Below are 21,503 nucleotides of genomic sequence, written 5' to 3'. Positions count from 1 at the left end.
AATTTTAAAGTTTTCACAGTTTTAAAGTCAGATTTCCTGACATTAGTACTTATAACAATACTCAAAAATAACTTTGCATGGCATATGCCAATAGAGAGATTGGCTTCTAATCTAAAGAAACAGATTTGGGGCCTGGGGTGTGTGGTTAGAGGTGCAGAGTTTGCCTAGCATGTGTGACCCTGGGTTAAGTCTATAGGACCGAGGGAGGAAGGAAACCGGAATTAGCAGATGTGCTTGTACTGGGAGTCATCTGCTCATAGTGCTCAAGGCTCTCTGTCAGACACACAGTCACACATATTTTAATTCCCTTCTTAGAGTAATTTCTCATAGCTGGTATATTCTGTGATGGCACTGACTGACTCTGTAAGTATGGGATCTTAGTTGGCATGGTGGCACATGGGAGGCCGAGGCAGGAACAGTGTGGCCATACAGGAGACCCTGCCTGGCAATCCAAGCAATGACATCACCCCTGACTAAAACAACTTCACTTGTCATCTGGCGATAATGCTGTTGTTCATGTCAAAATGGATTTACAGAGGAATCATCAGGATAAACAGAAAGAAACTAATCTGTTCTAAAGAAATATGTTGTATTTTATGTGTTGGCTAGTCTAGTTATCATATAACCACAACACTTACCAACTGGCAAAGATGCAAGACGGTTTCCAGCCATGGAGAGCTCATTGAGGCTGGGCAGTTGGCAGAGATGACGCGGCACACTCCATAGCCGATTGCGGTCCACAGTGAGGTACTGCAGAGAAAGGCACAGGTGAAGCCTCTCGGGTAAAGCTAGCAAACGATTGGTAGAAATGTCTAGTGTCTGCAGCTCCTTCAAATCGCCAACCTCTACAACCAAAATCAAAATTAATATAAATCGCATTCTGATTTAACTCCAAAGAATAAAATAAAGAGAATCAATACTGCTACAGTTCAAGTAAATAAAATTAGTTATATCCACAGATATGATGTTGAAGCACAGAACTTGGGGCTAAACTGCAAACCATCCAGCCTTGGTACACACGTTTCTCTCAGCCTGCCAGATCTGGGGAGAGGGGCTACACGTGTGCACATCTGTGAACCTGCTGCTGCTGACTACTTTAGCTACCCTGGCTGGCCAGGGAGTCCCAGGTTCTACCTTTACGCCTTTACACAGTTAGGGTTACAGATATGCACCAGGTACCTGGCTTTTATGTAGTTTATGGGGATCTGAATTCAGATCCTAATGCTTCAATAGCAAGCACTAACTTGCAGAGCCATCTCCCCAGCAAGTGCAAAGGTTTCCTAAATACTGACGAGTGCTTGCTTAAAGGGAGGGGCACAGAGCCATTAACCGGAGCCAGAATCCTGATACTGATGAATCCAAGTTCTTGGTCAGGTGAGAAGGAATGGTTACTTCAAGGCAGCTGCTTCCATAACTGTACAGCTGCCCTCCTGAGCAGATAATAGGGGACTTTAGTGGAAGCACCCAGAAGACACAGAGGAACGCCTCTACTCCACGCTCCACTGCAGTACTGGGCAGGACGGGCCTCTGCTGCCCCCATAGGTACTTGGTGTAAAGACTGTTACAATGTGGCCCCCTCACACCTGCCTTTCTGAACCCGTTCTCCAGCCATTCCCCTTAGGTTAGGACTTGTGGTACCACTCTGGACACACATGTTGTTGAGGACCACCGCTTCTGTTAGATAGTAAGGTCTTTTGCCTTCATATGAGCTTTTCTTACTGTTTGCTACTGACCAGGAGTTAGTCACACTACAACTCAGCAGATCAAACCTGCTGGCAAGCTAAAACTGGCACTTACATTTTAAAAATAGTAAACTACAGGGGCTGGAGAGATGGCTCAGTGGTTGGGGGGGGGGGGGAAACTGACTGCTCTTCCAGAGGACTAGGGTTCAATTCCCAGTGTCCACATGGCAGCTCACAACTGTAACTCCAAGATCTGATACCCTCAGACAGACATAATTCAGGCAAAACACTAATGCACATAAAAATAAATTATTAAAAAAAATAGTAAAACCACAACATCCAAACAAAGATCATATGGTAGAGATCATATATGTCCTACAAAGCTTAAATATGGTTTTTTGCATTTATTTCTTTTATTAGATATATTTTTATTTACATTTCAAATGTTATCCCCTTTCCCAGTCCCCCCATAACCCCTATCCCATCACCCCTACCCCCCCCTTCTATGAGGGTGTTCCCCTCCCACCTCCATGCCCTTGATTCCCCTACACTGGGGCATCTATGGAGCCTTCATAGGACCAGGGACCTCTGGACCTCTTCCATTGGTGCTTGACAAAACAATCCTCCACTACATATGCAGCTGGAGCCATGTGTACCTCTTGGTTAATGGCTTAGTCCCTGGGAGCTCTGGGGGGGGGGGTCTGGTTGGTTGATATGTTTATAATCAGGACATTTACAAAAAACAGTTTTCTGTCTTTGCTACAAAATTATTATTAAAAACATCCTTTAAAACTTTATTACATTTATTGTTATTATTATTATCATTATTATTGCTATGTATACACATACTTGTACACAGAGGTCAGAGGGAAATTTCTGAGAGTTAATTCTCTCTGCCGCCATGTAGGTATCCAGCGCCCATCATTAGGCCTAGCAACAAATGCATTTCCCCTCTGAGCCATGTCTTTGGCTCTAGGAACATTCTTAACAGCTATTTTTTTTTTAAAAATTTATTTATGTTTTATGAAAGGAATGTGGGGTCAAAATATATTGACTTCAAGTTATATTTCTAATGTTAACAAACTTGTCCTAGGATACTCATTATTTACTAATTTCTTCAAAAACTGAGTAAAATATTCATTTGAAAACAGGTAGGGATGATTTTGTATGTAGCATATGATGACTCTCAAAGGCAGTTTCATTCCAACTGAACTTAACTGATCTGTTAATACAAGGAGCTAAATTCACTCTTGTGTTCACTCTTAGCAGTGATGTTGCTGATCAAGTCCATTTTCATATCTATTCACAAAATCAAATTACCACATATGTGGGCTGTGATGGTGAGGGAGTTAGTGGATCCATGTTTCAAAAGCAAATAGAAAAAGACAAAGAAAAAAAACAGGACAGAAACTTTTGACCTAACTTTGGCAGTGACTACCAGAGTGACTGGACCTCCAGGTAGTCTAGGTGACAAGAGAATATCACAGTAGGCAGTGCCCTTGGAACCACAATACATACAGGAAACAAGGTGGGACAGGAGCGTAGAGGAAGGGAAGTCACATGAAGAGCTCAGGCCTTTGGAAAAGTTCCTGGGAACTGAGCCTGGAAAGGGCAAAAGGAAAGAGGATATTGCATTCCCAGCAGGGTGTGGGGCGGAATTGGAAGCATGAGGCCAGGCACAGACATGAAAACACTAAACCCAGTGTGCTCATGGCCAGCAAGCACCCATCCACAACAGGAGGAGCAGAGAAGAAAGCCAGGGCGGAGGCCTGCTGGAGGCACAGACAGTAATCACCAGGGCCGAGGCCTGAGCCTGGAGTGTGGCTAGGATGTCCTCTCTGCAGCTTCCGAGTAAATATGCAGAAAGCACCTCAACGGAAGAGGGCCTGGGCTGAGAGGATGTATGTCACTATAGAAGAGAAAGTATGAAAGAACTTAAGGAAAAATCCAGAGACATTTAGCGAAAAGCAGGCAAACTTGACTGGATATGGTAAACAACAAAGTCAGAGAAAGTGAGGGCCAGGCTGAGCTTCTGCCATCCTCCAGAGCAGGGCTTCTCAGACTTCCTAGTGCTGCGACACTAACACAGTTCCTCGCTACTTCATAACTGTAATTGTGCTACTGTTATGAATGGTAATGCAAATAACCAATATGCAGGACATCTGATATGTGGCCCCCAAAAGGTTCATGACCACAGGCTGAGAGCCACTACTCTAGACCATTATTCAAAATACGGGGACACAAACCCAAATTTTTGCTTTCCTAGAAAACAGCATAATAGGAATTATTAAAAACGAATCAAGCTGACCTCCTGCGACACCTCAAAAGCTAGAGTAAAAGACACATCGTTTTCATACACGTGGTGCATTAGCCCAGGTCTGACCACAGCTGTAACATTAAGCAGGGCTCACATTCCTAAGGACCAAAATGGTATAAAGTAAGGGCCCAGATCAAAGGAGGTTAAAGGCACAACAGCTCCACAGCAAGCTTGAAAACAGCAATGGCAGAACCAGAGAGCCACAGAAAGACAAATCAACAGAACTACAGACACCTGAAGGACAGAAAGCACTTGCAAAAACACTTGATATCCCAATAAGAAGTAAGAAGGGGGCAAAAAATTCAAAATAGTGATTAAATTTTAATCTAAAGATCCAAAAAGCTCAATAAAGACTACAAACACAAAGAAACACCTGTATTCACGTCATGAATGATACTGTTAGAACCAGGCTTTTCATCCTCATGATATCAAGACCCTAAATCATAAAACCTAAAAGCCAACAAAACTGAAGGTTTGCACTAAAAATACTCAAGGCGAGGGCTGGAGAAACGTCTGAGAGGGCATTAGCATGGACTGAGCAAGCCTGAGTCCGCTCTCAGCCCAATCCACAAGCACAGTGTGCACACACTCAAGACCGTGCTGTGTCTGTCTGTCGGTCGGTCTGTCCTCTGCCCCATCACAAACTGAAAATTAAGCTAAAAAAAGAACAAAGGAACAAGAATATTTATGACTTACATGGGCTATAAATGGCAAAATGACAGATATAAATACAACTATATAAATAACTATATTAAGTGTAAACTGAGCCAGGTGTAGTGGAATTCGCCTTTAATCTTAATACTCGTGAGGCTGCTCTGGTCTACAGAGCAAACTCTAGGACAGCCAGGACTATATAGAGAAACTCTGTTTTGAAAAACAAAAAATGAAAAAGGAAATTAAGTAAGTCAATCAAATGTATAAGGATGTTAGACTACCTTTAAAAAAGACACAGTAGCCGGGCAGTGGTGGTGCACACCTGTAATCCCAGCACTTGGGAGGCAGAGGCAGGCGGATTTCTGAGTTTGAGGCCAGCCTGGTCTACAGAGTGAGTTTCAGGACAGCCAGGGCTATACATAGAAACCCTGTCTCGAAAAAAACAACATCCAAAAGAAACCAAAAAAACAAAACAAAAAAAGACACGGTATCTGTAAGAAGCACACTTTAGACTCTTTAAGTCAAAGGAGGAAAAGCACAGCAGCAAACAACCACCTCCGAGAAACAAGGTTAATTTTCTATCACAAACAGGTGGATTATGTGTTCCTATAAGAGACAGAGAAGTATTTCATAATCGTTAAATGATCAGTAATTCTGGAAGAATCAAGCAATAATTACAAGGATACAGACACATAATCAAAGTTCAAAATGAAGGGACAAAAACAACACAAATGAGAAGAAAAAGTATCATTTCAACAATGACAAGGAAACATTGTGACACACCACTGTCACCAACCCTCAGAGCCACTGCTCATGAAATGGCAGGATACAGTCGACTCAAGCTCTGCCGTCAAGCAAGCTGGCTCTTTTGACACCCTGGAAACCACACCAGAACATACATTCTTTTTGAACACATGGTGCATTATGCAGGGTTAACCATATACTACACCATTACGTATGTCTCATATTTAAAAGGACTGAAACCATTCAGAGGAGGCACTCTGACCAAATGGGTATTAAAGTAGAAAGAAATCTGGGAAATCCCCCAAATACTTGAGAATTAAGCAACATATTTCTAAATAACCAATAAGTAAAAGAAATTGAAAAGAAAATTAGAAAATGCTTTTGACCAAATGAAAACAATCAAGACAAAATGCCCAAAGTGTCGGGAGGGCGGGCGGCAGGGGTGTGGCCGATGGCAGCAGAAGCTTGGCCACTCTCACAAGGAAAGCTCCAGATGTGCTCCGGAAGCTCCCACAGTGAGAAGGGAGGAACGGAAGTGAACACTAACCATAGAATAAGTGTGGAGGGCAAAGTAAAGCTACAGTAATGAAGGAGAAATCTCAAAACCAGGAACTCAACAGAAGCAAGAGTCAGCTCTCAAAAACTGGCAAAGCTTGGGGGGGGGGGGGCTGTGGAGAAGGGAGGGAAGAGGGGGCACAAAGTGCTAGAATGGAACAAATGATGGGAACACGTCCTTCAGTAGGTGAGCAAACGGACTCCAGCATGTTCATATAGTTTACTGCTACTCCGAAATAAACCCCAATGAATCTCACGTGACCAAAGGGCACACACCTCATGCTTACAGTTGCCATTACTTGGGAAAAGGACTGATTGACAGCCTGCAGGGTGGACTAAAGCTGGCTTGTATACAAGGACTATCTATAAAAGATCCTGGGAAAGAGAGGTCCTCAAAATGTCATACACATGACTGGATCCTACAAGAAAAAAAAATCTCAAAGACAAGACTGAATCCTACAAGACAGAGCTTTCTGTAGGTTAAAAAACAAACAAACAAATTCCAAGAATTATCTTAATTTTCTTTATAAAGTTATCTTTATTACAACTGTTATGCAAATAACACACATGCTTATTAAAGCAAAAATTTAAAAATTCAGATACTGATTTTCTGAACATTTTAAAACAATACAGTGGTTATATTCTGAGTATAAATTCAAATAATTTAGCTTAGCTGCTTTTATTTTAATAAAAAATACTGGTAATTTTCTAAAGGAAAGTTATTTTTAAAAGAGTCTTTGATATGTCCTTATCATGTTTTGTGTATATACATACATTCACATGTGTTTGGAACATACTCAAGTTCCAGCACATGGAGGCCAGAGGTCATGTCGCTGGCTTCCTCAGTTGCTTTCATTTTTTTGAGGCAAGGATGCTCACTGAACCTTGAGTCACAGGCTCAGACAGCCTGGCTGGCCAGGGAGTCTCAAGGAGGTGCAGCTCCTGCCTTCAACACCCCAGCACTAGGGCTACAGATGGATGCTGCCACCCTTGTCTTTTCATGAGGCAGCTGGGATTTGAACTGAGGGCTTCGTGCTAATGTGGTAAGTCCTTTGCTGGGAAGCCAGCCCCCTTCTTCCCTTCCCCCCACCCCCGTTCCTGCTTTATCATTCTTGATACTGGAAGTGTTTATAATGACAGTGATTTAAACTAATAACTTTAATATTTTCAACAACTTTAAAGTGATTTATTGCGTTGCAGCCTGAAATCAGCCCAGGACTATACTCACAGTTACACATGCCCCTCTGGGGGATGCTTAGACTCCTCCCCTTGTCAGCTGGGTCTTCTGACCACACCTCTTCGGCCCTGCTCCACCCCTTCCCTGAAAGTAGCCCCCATTCTGTAAACCCATTTCCTTAATGTCTCTTAACAATCCTAACTTCACAACTGTTTACTTTTATGCTAAATATGCAATTCCTTAAAACTCTTCAGCCACTAGTATCTTGAAGACAACTTTGCTGCTGCCACAGTCATTACTGAGACCAAGCATAGAAATAACATCTGGTGCTAATTTCACAGAAAAACAGCAAGTCCCCTTTAAATAGTCATTCATGGATGAACACTGACCTAACCTAGGATTTAAATGGAATGGGAAGGAAACCGCCCACTCCGGGCCATCCCAGTGGCCACAGAGAGTCAATAACAAGGCTTGCTATTTTCAAGTCTGGCTCTTTCCGGTGTCACTGAAAACAGCTCAAACTTAAGCTCTTTACTGCATTCCAGGCTAAGGAGAACATGCAGAGAAACAAAAGCTAACATTTGAATGCCAGGTTCCTTCTCCACACAATACATCTCTCTCTCATTCATTCACATCTTATGATACGGCTTTAGAAGGTATTCCTTGGCTAAAACTGCTTGTTAACTGTTATGTATTATCAGTCATAACACTCTGGGCTATTTAGTTATTTATGTCTTTAATTTGCTGTAAACAAACAAATATCTGTTTGAAAAAGAGAATAACCTTTACCTCAAGAGATCAATTACATAACTATATAACATGTACCATATAATTTAATTCAGCAACACAAGGCAGAAAAAGAAGCATTTCTAATTGCTAGTTCATCATACTATAAAATATTCTCAATGGACACTCTGCATATAATTGATTTTCTGATTTTATGGTTGATGTCTTATTACAGAAGCAACTATAAACACATTGTATGTGTTTTGTGTCTAACAGAGAAAGGGGCTCTTATGAACCCTGTGTCTTTCAAAAAACTCAGGAGTACTTTTCTTGAAAAAAAAAAGAAATACACGCGTGCATACACACACACACACACACATACACACACACACACACACACACACACGTAAAAAGCACAAAGTGATAAATGCACATACACACATGAAAGCACACTCCCCCACATATATATGCACAAGCACAATACACATAAAACAACAACAAAACAAGCTCAGGGATAACTGAGGTATTAGTGCACCTAAAAGTAAAATCCCAAGGCTTAACAGTACGTAATCTCCAACTCTGCAGCCTCTTAGACCTTGCTTATAACAACTAGGGTCAGGCCTGAGATACATTCTGATCATCTTTTTCAAAAGACAAAATTGGTGTATTTAAACAGACAAGAGAAAGTCCTTAGACCTCAATTATTGTACAGCTGCATGTCACTCAGCCAAGGTATGATCTGAGAAATGAATCACAGGCCATTTGTCATCCGAATATCACAAACTGCAAGCACACGAGGCTAGATGGTCTAGTGTGACTACACATGTTCAGTGTCACTGTGCTAGGAAAGCATCACTTCATTATTTTCTGATGTCTATGCAGTCCATCGCAGGCTGCACTTACTTTATACAGTACGTAGCTATACCTGCACTTTTAACATCAAAACTCATCACTCTGGATATTAAGCAGCCTGCATAGAAATTGCCCAGTTTTCTACTTGTCATAGAATCATGCTCACTGACCAGACCAGATAGGGCCAAAAGGACACATGAGTAATGCTGGGGCTAGAAAGATGGGTCAGTGGGGAATGCACCCATCACTAGGCCGTGTCCTACATTTAATTCCTACACGATGGAAGGAGTGACTGAAACCCCACAAGCTGCCCTCTGGCCTACACACACACACACACACACACACACACACACACACACACACACACACAAGTAAGCTAAACGTCAAGAAAAACATTCTCATCTATCAACCAAATTATGTATATAAATGCACTAAGATAACTTGTTACTTTGTACACTAATTTAAATAAATAAAAATAAAAACTCATCTAGCCTGATTTTATTCCTATTATCTACTTAATGTCTGAACAAATGCTACTCAGAACATACATATTACCTATATGCTTAAAGATTTATTTTCATTATTTTAATCATATGTATGTGCTATGTGTGTGTGCCTATATGTAGCTATGTGCCTGTGGGTACAGGTGTCCATGGAGGCTGGAGGCATCAGATGCCAGGCGCTAGAGTTGCGTGGGATTTTGAGCTGTCTAGCATGGTACTGAGAATGGAACTCGGGTCCTCTAGAATAATATGTGTCATCTCACTAGCCCCGCAGAGTTGCTTTAAATCATCAGAGGACAGGAGAGGAAGGAAAGCTCCCAACTAATTTCAAAAATACAGAAATCAGAATTGTGCTAGGATTACAAACAAATGATGGCTGTGACACTTGCATAAAAAAGTTCATAAGCACACTGAAATGTACTAAGATAGCTACTTAATATAAACAATGCGTATAGTACCTCAAAGCCAATAAAGATAAAAGAAATCAACAGTAAGGGTGTAACTACAGTAGAGAGTAAAATACTGAGGCCATTCACATGGAAACCAGGAAGACAAAGTGATTCTACTGTCCCCGTGCATGTTCCCCGTTGTCTGGGAGACCCATATAACATTAGAGTAAAATGCAATGGGATGAACATGCATGTTTGATAAGACTGCATCTTCTCTACACGACAGCAATGTAACTGTAGATTTACAACAGAACCCAGATAAAGTAGTCATTTGTAAAGATATCTTAGACATAAGAAATACCTAACAATATTTATCTCAGTATTACAGTGACTTGTTAGAAACAAACAGAATCCCAATTCACGGTATCAAAAAACAAAACAAACAAAAAAAATTCAAGCTTCATACTGACAAATTCATAAAATCTTACTGAAAACTTTAAACAAAATCTTAAAAACACCATTTTTGGACAGCAAAAGTCAAATAAAAAGAGCAAGCCTAAAAGTAATATGCATGGATTCCAATTCTTTTTGGAGTGGAAATGAGACTTATTACTGACATGATCTGACATAGTACAAGAGAACGCTGTGGAAGCTTCAGAGACACAGGCCTGCCGGTTGGCCTATGGGACTGTGACAGGGATGTATTTGACCCATCAGGAAGGAGCTGCTGCAGGGACCATGTCTTCATGTTCATCTGCATTCGACTTGCAATGCAGTCAAATTGCAAGCCTCACTCTTGTGAGATGTGGACCCTTCTGGCAGCCAGGGAACTTGTCTCTATATAGAGCCCCAATCATACATTCCTTCTTCTGCAGCTTGGTGCTGATGGCCTGGCTGATATAAATCCTATGCCCTGAGGCTTCCCAAAGGTCCCTCACATATCTGCCTGGAGCCTGGACTGGGGCAGCACTGAGATCAGAAATTTGAATAACTGCCAGAAAACTGGCTCCAAGGTCCCTCTGTGCAGGCTACATAGGCAGCAGGCTGCATGGACTCCCACGGTAGCTGCAGGCTGCATGGACTCCCACGGTAGCTGCAGGCTGCATGGACTCCCACGGTAGCTGCAGTCTGTGATTCAGTGTCCGCCAAGCCCCGTGGGGAAAGGGACTTGGTCAGCTTAATTGGCTGCAAAGTAATTCCAATTATTTTCAAATGGGCGAAAGACTTAAAAGGTGTGTTCCCTATTGAAAAAATTTCCTAAACATATGAGAAAGAAAGATACTGAGTTTTGGCAAAATATTATAGAACTAGTATAATAAGAGACAAAGACATCTTCCAATGTGAACATAAACAGCACTAAGTACAGCAGTCTCCACATCTGTACGGTGCATCAATCAGAACCGGAAGCTTCAGAGCAGCTGGAACCCGAGGAGTCAAGCAAACTATGAAAGAGGATGCGGGAAGCGAGAAGACACAAATCTATTTAGGGAACTCTGGAAAATTCTAGGTTTGGGGTCAGGTGGGGAAAGACAGGTGCTACCAGCAAGCTCGGCCACGGCGCTGACAGAGAGCAGAGATGCTCTGGTTTAAGCTGTGTGGAGGATAGTACAAGTGTGGAGGACGATAGTCCAAGTGTGGAGGACAGTCCAAGTGTGGAGGATAGTCCAAGTGTGGAGGATAGTACAAGTGTGGAGGATAGTCCAAGTGTGGAGGATAGTACAAGTGTGGAGGATAGTCCAAGTGTGGAGGACAGTACAAGTGTGAAGGATAGTCCAAGTGTGGAGGATAGTCCAAGTGTGGAGGATAGTCCAAGTGTGGAGGATAGTCCAAGTGTGGAGGATAGTCCAAGTGTGGAGGATAGTCCAAGTGTGGAGGACAGTACACTGTCTTTCGGTTCAGCCAGAGCAGAGCCCTGGTTAATAAACCTGATAGCAAACCTGAACCCTAGAGAAAGCCTCACCACAAGAACCACACCCCAGGATAAGACCTCATTTCCACTCACCCTGTAAAGCCAGAAGGCAGCTCTGAGGAGGCACGGAGGGAGCAGTTAAACCCTGCTGACTTAAAGTTGGAAATACCCCAGGATTTTCACACGCAGTTGGATAGCAATCACAGGCTTAATTGAGGACCAGAAGCACGAGGTAGAAATACAGTGAGGAAAGCTGAAGACTTGTATAAAAATTAGACAGGTACTCAAATTATCAGGTGACTGAAAGGCTTAAACAAGATTTAAGAATACATAAAAACACTACTGGAGACTCAATTTCATAAAAGTAGTGACCTTCAGAAAAAGATTCAGCATAACTACAAGAACACACATGCAATACAACATCTATCCTTACCAAGTTAAGATGACAAGGCATAACTGAGCGGCAGGATAGAACCAGTGTCAACATGCTGGGGAGGAACACAAAAGAATCTAGAGCTCCCAAATATACCAGCCATAATGTTGACTAATAAAAGAGTCCTTAGTATCAAAGTGAAACAACAATAAACCCAGCAAGAACAAAATTCCCTAAACAAATGAAAACTAGACATATATTAAAAAACCAAAAACCCCAAACCAGGACAATATGACCCACAGTCAGAGGCTGAAAAAAAAAAGAGTCACTAGAACCCGTCCTAGAAATAGACTAGGTATACTAAACACTGAATATGCCTAGTCATGCAAATGTAGGACCTGCCTGGACAGGCTGCCACTGCACACAATCACAAGGAGCTTGTTGTATATCAAAGCTTTAGTATGCACAGGTTTGTCATCACTGAGAATATCAGAAAGCACAATGAAAAAAACCCTATCATTTATGTGTTGTACAAATACAGTGATGTATAACTTTAAAGTAAAAATCAAATCAGTGGACTGGAGAAATGGCTCAGCAGTTAAGAGCACTTGCTGCTGTTGATCTAGGCTCAGTTCCCAATAAAATAAAATTCCACTTCCAGGGGATCCACTATCCTTTCCTGGCAAAAAAAAAAAAAAAAAAAAATATATATATATATATATATATATATATATATATATATATATATACCTGCATACATACAGTACACACACACACACACACACACACACACACTCACACATTTTAAAAAGTTAGCAATTAAGAAGACCTATTAACAAAGTACCATATTTATGAAAGATAATTATTTACAGAGATGTCTTAAAATCAAGTATATCTACATATATGAAATCTGAGAAGCATAAGAAACCATTTGACTCAATTGTGTCTAAGTGTCAAACTTATCAATAAATCCCAATTAAATAATGTTTAGGTTAAAAGATGTTACTTTAATTAAGAAAACCATGTGTGCACTCAGACAGCCAGCAGAGACAGGAGTCCAGCATAGCTGTCCTCTGAGAGGCTCTACCCAGCAGCTGACCGAGAGAGATGCAGATACCCAGAGACAAACATTGGACAGTGGTCAGAGTTGAAGGCCCTCAAGGAGATGGCAACCCCACAGGAAGACAAACAGTGTCAAGTAACCTGGACCCCTGGGAGTTCCCAGAGACTGAGTCTCACCGACAAAGAGCACACACAGGCTGGTCCAAAGCCCCACCCTCCCACCCCACCCGCACATATGTAGGAGAAGGCTGCTGTGTCTAGCCTCGGTGGGAGAGAATGGGGCTAATCCTGCAGAGACTTGATGCCCAGGCAGGAGAGATGGGGGACTGCCCTCTCAGAGGTAAAGGGAAGGTGGAATGAGGGAGGAACTCTGCTAGGAGGGACTGGGAGAGGGGGGCACCATTTGGGATGTAAATAAATAAGAAAATCACCTGTTTTGACATTTCCCTGGTACTTTGTATATGATTATGCACTAGAACCCTACTCAGGATTCTTAAAAATAAGTTACTTCCCAGACATTGAGTATTTAACCAAATAATTTGGTATTTGAAGTACCTAGCAAAATGCCACTAAGAATGTTACAGGAAAAAACAAAAGCCAAAACAATTAAACCTGCAGAACTAGAAAGTGCTTTCAAGGGCAGCTGTAACTAACTGCAACAGAGAGATGATGGCGCCACTCTTCTTCAGATAGATTCTCTTTGAATTTTAGAAGCATTTATTCTAAAACTTAGCTTTTTTATTATCACTTTGTTTCGGTACATGGATGTCTCCTTGGAAAAGCGCTTTATCTCCTTCATTCTTCAACTCATAGAGACCACATTCATGCATTCTCGTTTGTATTTTATTTTAGTGGTTGTCTATTGCAGATTTCTTCTGGGTCTGACTTTTCCTCTGTATGGGGGTAGCACAAAGGAATTTCCAGGCTTTGACTTGCAGGAAGCACTAGGTGCTCATTGTTGGCATAAAACCATTATAATCTGTCTCAAGACATAGCACAGCATCATAGACAAGAATACTTCTTTATTTCACTACTTTATAGACACCAACTAAAAGCAAGCCATATTCTGTCTTCTGAAAAGAACATCACAATGTTACTACTTTTATCTCACTTTCATAAACCAGGGAGATGTTTTAAGGGGAAAGTATTTAGTGTATATACATTACCAAACTGGGTCATTTAGATTTATTTCTTGAAGTTTCCATAAGTAACTAACTTGAAAAATAGAGGAGTTGATAGTCACTACTGACTCCAAACTACTTGAAATATAGAGGATTAAAAATCCTCCAGGGTACTGCAGGTAAGAGTGCTTGCTGCTCAAGCTAGACACCCTGAGTCAGATCCCCAACACCCATATAAAAAACTAGGCGTGTCCTCTCTAGCCCTATGCTGTGCAGGGCAGAGATGGGGGGATTACTGTGGCTTACAAGGCCACCTGATTCAATCTAAGTTAAGTGAGATGACTCTGACTCAAGGTAGTCAAGTGGGAAGTGATACAAGGTGTGGTTCCCTGACTTCCACATGTGTGGACTTCCACTATTACACACACACACACACACACACACACACACACAGAGAGAGAGAGAGAGAGAGAGACAGAGACAGACACACACACACACACACACACACACACACACACACCACTCAATCTCACTAAAGTCACAGATTACTGATTTCCAAATGCAAACTCTTTGTAAAGACTCAATAGGAAACTTGTGTTAGCAGAATCTGTATGAAAACTACAGCTTCTGGGCTTGCATGTTGGGTTACGGATCTTAATTCAAAAGTGACAGGGCTCTACTTTTGTGATTACTGTTTAGAATTAGCACTGCAGAAGAAAATAAATACTCAACAATGACACCAAAGGTGTGATGAAATCCCATGGAGAGATGTAAACGTTTAAACTTTTCTATGCTGCTTCAACTTTTACTTCCAAGATCATGTGAACATTTATAATAAAAATTAATTATGTTTTAAAGTTTTATTTATTTTATGTTTATATGAGTATAATGTCACTATCTTCAGACCATTACAAGTGGTTGTGAGCCATCATGTGGTTTGCTGGGAACTGAACTCAGGACCTCTAGAAGAGCAGCCAGTGCTCTTAACCACTGAGCCATCTCTCCATCCCCAATTAATTATGTTATTATGATAGTACCTCACACATTTTGAGATTCCAAGAAAGGAAAAAAAAAGGTAAATACCAGTTACACTGTTTTGTTTTTTCAAAAACTGGTTTCGTTTAATTTACCTAAGAATAATCACACAGAAATTTGTTAAAATTTTAAGAACTGGATTTTTTAACAGCTCAGCTTATTGAAATTCAATCTAACAAAGACCAAACAATTTACTAAATGTATATATTTATTTAGTTGATTCAAACCCATACTTCTGAGGGTCTTACAATTTCTGTTATTATAAAATAGAAAAATTCTAAGTTTATATAGTTTCTGTCAAATGTATTACAGAAATTTGTATTGTGCTTCTAATGATAACTCATAAAAATTTATTTATTTAGATTTCTATTTAATTTTCCTAGCCATTAAAAAATTCCTTCATAGGGCTGGTGAGATGGCTCAGCAGTTAAGAGCACTGACTGCTCTTCTAGAGGTCTTGAGTTCAATTCCCAGCAACCACATGGTGGTTCACAGCCATCTGTAATGGGATCTGATACCCTCTTCTGGTGTGTCTGAAGACAGCTACAGTGTATTCATATACATAAAACAAATAAACTAATCTTTTAAAAAAATTCCTTCATGGGACTATATTTGGCTAAAGAAAAAAAAAAAGAACTTTGAAAACCTAACTACTAGGAGGCAAGGACAGTGGAATAAAGTGACAAAGCAACTGTGTGTGTACAGAAAGGATGGTGAAGAGTCCCACTCAGGCACTCACTTCCCACGTTTACCTTGTCTGGAGTCATCCTATCATGTGAACTAACAGTCTAGTAGAACATAAGAAATTAAATCAAACCTGGGCGGTGGTGCACATCTTTAATCCCAGCACTTGGGAGGCAGAGGCAGGCAAACTCTGAATTTGAGTCCAGTCTGGTTTACAGAGTGAGTTCCAGGACAGCCAGGGCTACACAGAGAAATCCTGTCTTGAAAAAACAAACAAACAACAACAACAAAAATTAAGTCAAAACAGCATTCAAAAAAGCAACCTAGGGAAAAGAACTCAAACATGCTAATATAGAATTGCTGCATTAACTTTATCTAAGGTTGGTGAGGACAGGCACCATGGAGTTCATGACAGTCTCACCAACACCAGCTGGTCAATGCTCTCAGATTCTGAAGGGTTTGGGAGAAATACACATGCTACATGCCTAGCTTGCACTTCATAGAGCAGTTAGTTACCAAGTCAGAACGCCAAGTCAGAACTCCTAGGAGGTTTTAGAAAATGCTGACAATCAATGGTTTTTGTTTTGTTTTGATTTTTGGTTTTTTGTTTTGTTTCGTATTTTTCAAGACAGGGCTTCTCTGTGTAGCCCTGGCTGTCCTGGAACTCATTCTATAGACCAGGCTGGCCTTGAATGCAGAAATCCGTTTGCCTCTGCCTCCTAAGTGCTGAGTTTAAAGGCGTGCGCCACCACTGCCTGGCTTGACAATCAGGCACACATCCTGAGACACATCCTCCATCTGCTCCTTCAGAGCTTAACATTCTATATAATAGTTTTATATTCCTCTTCTTTCCTTCTAAAATTCTTTTTAAACATATATCCATTTTATTTTATTTTATTTTACTTTATTTTATTTTATTTTATTTTATTTTATTTTATGGGCTTAGTATTTTGCCTGCATGTGTGTGTGTGTGTGTGTGTGTGTATGCTTGGTGCCCTCAGAGACCAGAATAGGGCATTAGATCCCCTAGAACTGGAGTTACAGATGGCTGTGAACTGACACTTGGACTGGGACTTGAACCTGGGACTGGAAGACTAGCAGGTGCTCTTAACCACTGAGCCTTCTCCAGTCCCTCAAATATGCTTTCATATAAGAAACACAGGCTATCTGGACTCTGTAAAAGCAAATGAGAATGGGACCCTCCCCTGAGATTATCTGTGCCAACACTGGCACTATAACACCTGGGCTTGTGCAGTCTGTGGGGCCCTGGTTATAACCTTGGACTGTGAGCATGAAAAAATGAAAACCTTTGCTAGCCATGCTTGCATCAACACACAGTGCTTTCGATATCATTTTGCAGGTATTTTTGTTTTATTCTTCCAAAAGATGTCCAAAGAGATTTGCAATTATAGCTTAACCTCAAATCTGCCCTCTCTCCCTCACACATACACTGTCTCCTTCTGGGTAAGTACCATTCAGTCTCCTCTGGCTCATATTTCCAAAGCAACAGTAGTGGTAATTAAAACATTTACTCAGCATACAGAATAAGCCACGTTCATAAATCCCCTTAAATCCTTCCATAAAAAATATGACTTTCATTATTTTCAGACAAGGTTTGTACCACAGAAACTTTTCATAATGCAAGCCACAGTCGCAGCCAACGAAACTAAAGAAAAAGTCACTCTGGTTTGAAAAGACTGGACAAAACCACATATAACCATTGTCAAAACAATTGTGATACTTCTTCTGTATCCACATTTTAAATAGCAAAACAATACACATGGCAGATGTCCTTATGAGTAACTATAAGTGTAACAAATATTATATATCCCGGTTTGTTTTAGACCTGTATGTAGCCCAGGCTAGCCCAGGCTGACCTACTCAGGCCTTACCCTACTGAATTACTTAAAGTACAAAAGTGCTGGGATTACAGGTGTGTGTAACCATACAACATATGAGATTACTTCTATATACCCTTAAATTTAGAAACATATCAAGGGGGCTACATTTTTTTTTAAAAAAAAAAACCTTACTGGATGAAACCATACAAAAGTAGAATTAAAATGTGTTATGATTTATGGAAAACATAGGTTTGTTCTGTAAGTAGTTCTATGGAGAAGTTGCTAATATTTTTAAATCCAAGTTTATTTGTTGCAAATTAACATTTTAAAACAATGAGTCTTCCTGGTGAGAAAGACATTGGCAGAAGGAGAAGATGGTGTCCCTGGCATGCTTTCCGTGTGGTCAGGGCTCGGGACGAACAGGGCAGGATATATTTTCTTATTCATGAGCATGATCCTAGTTAGTACCTAACAAGTTTCTACCACAGGCTTTAGATAGGTTCAAACCTTTCTGCATGTGCGCTTTCACAAATCTCCAGGTAACAACAACTCTTCTGTGCTAATTGTTGGGAAATTTTACATAATATAGATTGGGCTAAAGCATATGGACTTATACCTGCATGTGAATCTACAATTATCTCAAAATTAAAAATTAGTTTTCAAAAGGCCCACAGAATGCCAGTAGCAGTGCAAGCATATATGCTCCTGGAATCTGCTCCCACCATAAAATGTTAGACTTGTTTAGGGGGCTGGAGAGTCATCCAGTCTGCAGTTCAAAAGTAAGAATACCCACTAGGCTTAGTGATACAGAGTTCTGGGCACCCAGCATCAGCGACACAGAGAATACAGAACAGCAGCCCTCGGTGTAAGAAAATGTTCAACAGATGCACATTTCTGTTGCCAGAGCATTTGCCTAATATACTGGTCCTCTCTGTCATATTGCAAATAACTAATCAGTACTGAAATTACAATATGCTCTCCGAGCAATTGTTACAATAATTGCATGCTCACTAGTTTGAATTGATACCCTATTACAAAATCTATTCCTTTCATTCTCTAAAGTTGAAAATCTATATAAACAAACTCATCTTAGCTTTTATAATTTTATTCCTTTGCATTAAAAAAAATAAAGGCTCCCAGCCAGACAAGACAAGTGGCTCCAGGTACTATGATATCCCAAGTTTAAGATCTCTGGGGACACAGACTGCTGGGCTGCTGCCTGTATCCAGGACCTAGGCAGATCAGAGGTTCATCTGTGTGCCAGCCAGGCATGGGCCCAGTGCCCTGCAGGGTGGTTGGCACTTGGAGGGGTTCCCCACCACCATCTTCACTCCCTGACAGAGCAGACAGGCAGCACCAGGTTCACAGAGACAACATTGCTTGGGGCAGGACACACCAGGGCTCCAATAGCACCCAAAAGGAGGGAAGCACATCAGCAATCTGTGCCAGGGGAAACCCAGTCATTAGCAGTACAGAAATAGCCTTACAGGCTCAACAGGAGGTTCAAGCACCAGCCAGTGACAACAGGACCAACTAACACCAGAGATAACCAGATGGCAAAAGGCAAATGTAGGAACGCTACTAACAGAAATCAAGGCAATATGGCAGCATCTAAACCCAATTCTCCAACAACAGCAAGTCTTGGATACCCCAACACACCAGAAAAACAAGAGTTGGATTTAAAATCACTGGTCATGATGCTGTTAAAGGAACACAAGAAGGACATAAATAAATCTCTTAAAGAAATACAGGAGAAAATGGATCAAAAGTTAGAAGCAGCCGGGCGGCAGTGGCGCACGCCTGTAATCCCAGCACTTGGGAGGCAGAGGCAGGCAGATTTCTGAGTTCGAGGCCAGCCTGGTCTACAGAGTGAGTTCCAGGACAGCCAGGGCTATACAGAGAAACCCTGTCTCGAAAAAACCAAATCCAAAAAACCAAAAAACCAAAAAAAAAAAAAAAAAAAAAAAAAAAAAAAAAAAAAAGTTAGAAGTACTTACAAGGGAAAAACAAAAATCATTTAAAGAAATTCAGGAGAATATGGGTCAAAAGATAGAAGCCAATAAGAAGGAAATGCAAAAAATCACTTAAAGAAATACAGGAGAACTTGGGTCAACAGGCAGTAGTCATGAAAGAGGAAACACAAAAATCTTTCAAAGAATTACAGGAAAACACAAACAAGCAAGTGAAGGAACTGAGCAAAACCATCCAGGATCTAAAAACAGAAGTAGAAACAACTAAGAAATCGCAAAGGAAGACAACTTTGGAGATAGAAAACCTTGGGAAGAAATCAGGGGCCATAGATGCAAATATCAACAACAGAATACAAGAGATAGAAGAAAGAATCTCAGATGCCGAAGATACCATAGAAACCATGGAATCAACGGTCAAAGAAAATGCAAAATGCAAAAAGCTTGTAACCCAAAACATTCAGGAAATCCAGGACACAATGAGAAGGCCAAACCTAAGGATTATATGTATAGATGAGAGTGAAGATTTACAACTTAAAGGGCCAGCAAATATTTTCAACAAGATTATGGAAGAAAATTTCCCTAACCTAAAGAGAGAGATGCCCATGAATATATAAGCCTACAGAACTCCAAACAGACTGTACCAGAACAGAAATACCTCCCTTCAGATAATAATCAAAACCCCAAATGTACTAAACAAAGAAAGAATATTAAAGGCAGTAAGAGAAAAAGGCCAAGTAACATATAAAGGAAGACCTATCAGAATCACAGCAGACTTCTCACCAGAGACCATGAAAGCTAGAAGATCCTGGGCAGATCTCATACAGACTCTAAGAGAACACAAATGCCTGCCAAAACTACTATACCCAGAAAAACTCTCAATCACCATAGATAGAGAAACCAAGATATTCCATGACAAAACCAAATTTACACAATATCTTTCCAGAAACCCAGCCCTACAAGGGATAATAGGGGGGAAACACCAATACAAGGAGGGAAACTATACCTGGAAAAAGCAAGGTAGTAACCTTCTTTCATCAAACCCAAAAGAAGATAACCAATCAAATATAAAAAAAAAAAAAAACATCAAAAATGACAGGAAGCAATAATCACTATTCCTTAATATCTCTTAACATCAATGGACTCAATTCCCCAATAAAAAGACATAGACTAACAGACTGGATACATAAACAGGACCCTACATTTTGCTGCATTCAGGAAACACACCTTAGTGTCAAAGACAAACACTACCTTAGAGTAAACGGCTGGAAGACAATTTTACAAGCAAATGGTCTCAGGAAACAAGCCATAGTGGCCATTCAAATATCAGATAAAATAGACTTTCAACCTGAAGTCATCAAAAGAGACACGGAAGAACACTTCTTGTTGGTCAAAGGAAAAATCAATCAAGAAGAACTCTCAATCCTCAACATTTATGCTCCAAATTCAAGGACACCCTCATTCATAAAAGAAACTTTACTAAAGCTCAAAGCACACACTGCACCTAACACAATAATTGTGGGTGACTTCAACACTTCACTTTCCTCAATGGACCGATCAGGAAAACAGAAACTAAACAGGGGCACAGTGAAGCTTTGGACCAATTAGATTTTATATATATATATATATATATATATATATATATATATATATATATATATATATATATATATATATATATATATATATAAAACATTTTATCCTAAAGCAAAAGAATATACCTTTTTCTCAGCACTTCATGGTATCTTCTCCAAAATCATATAATTAAGACAGACCTCAGTAAATATAAGAAGATCGAAATAATCCCATGCCTCCTATCAGATCACTATGGAGTAAAAGTGGTCTTCAATAGCAACAAAAACAACAGAAAACCCACATACACGTGGAAACTGAACAATATTCTACTCAATGA

At 40.5% G+C, this 21,503-nt stretch overlaps 1 protein-coding gene and 1 pseudogene across 2 annotated transcripts in view; both read right to left on the bottom strand.

Annotated features, from left to right (window-relative positions):
- Lrrc28 (leucine rich repeat containing 28) overlaps positions 1-21,503 on the bottom strand; it is a 131,673-nt gene that overhangs the window by 46,651 nt on the left and 63,519 nt on the right. For both annotated transcript variants that reach the window (XM_052160927.1, XM_052160935.1), the window contains one exon: positions 639-845. In XM_052160927.1, coding sequence (XP_052016887.1) covers positions 639-845 — 207 coding nt within the window. The remainder of the gene's footprint in view (positions 1-638; positions 846-21,503) is intronic.
- LOC127676510 (uncharacterized) lies at positions 10,600-10,790 on the bottom strand (annotated as a pseudogene).

This window comes from Apodemus sylvaticus, chromosome 1 (genome assembly GCF_947179515.1).
Source record: "Apodemus sylvaticus chromosome 1, mApoSyl1.1, whole genome shotgun sequence".
NCBI classification, from domain to species: Eukaryota; Metazoa; Chordata; class Mammalia; order Rodentia; family Muridae; genus Apodemus; species Apodemus sylvaticus.
This window is presented reverse-complemented; position numbering and strand designations above follow the sequence as displayed.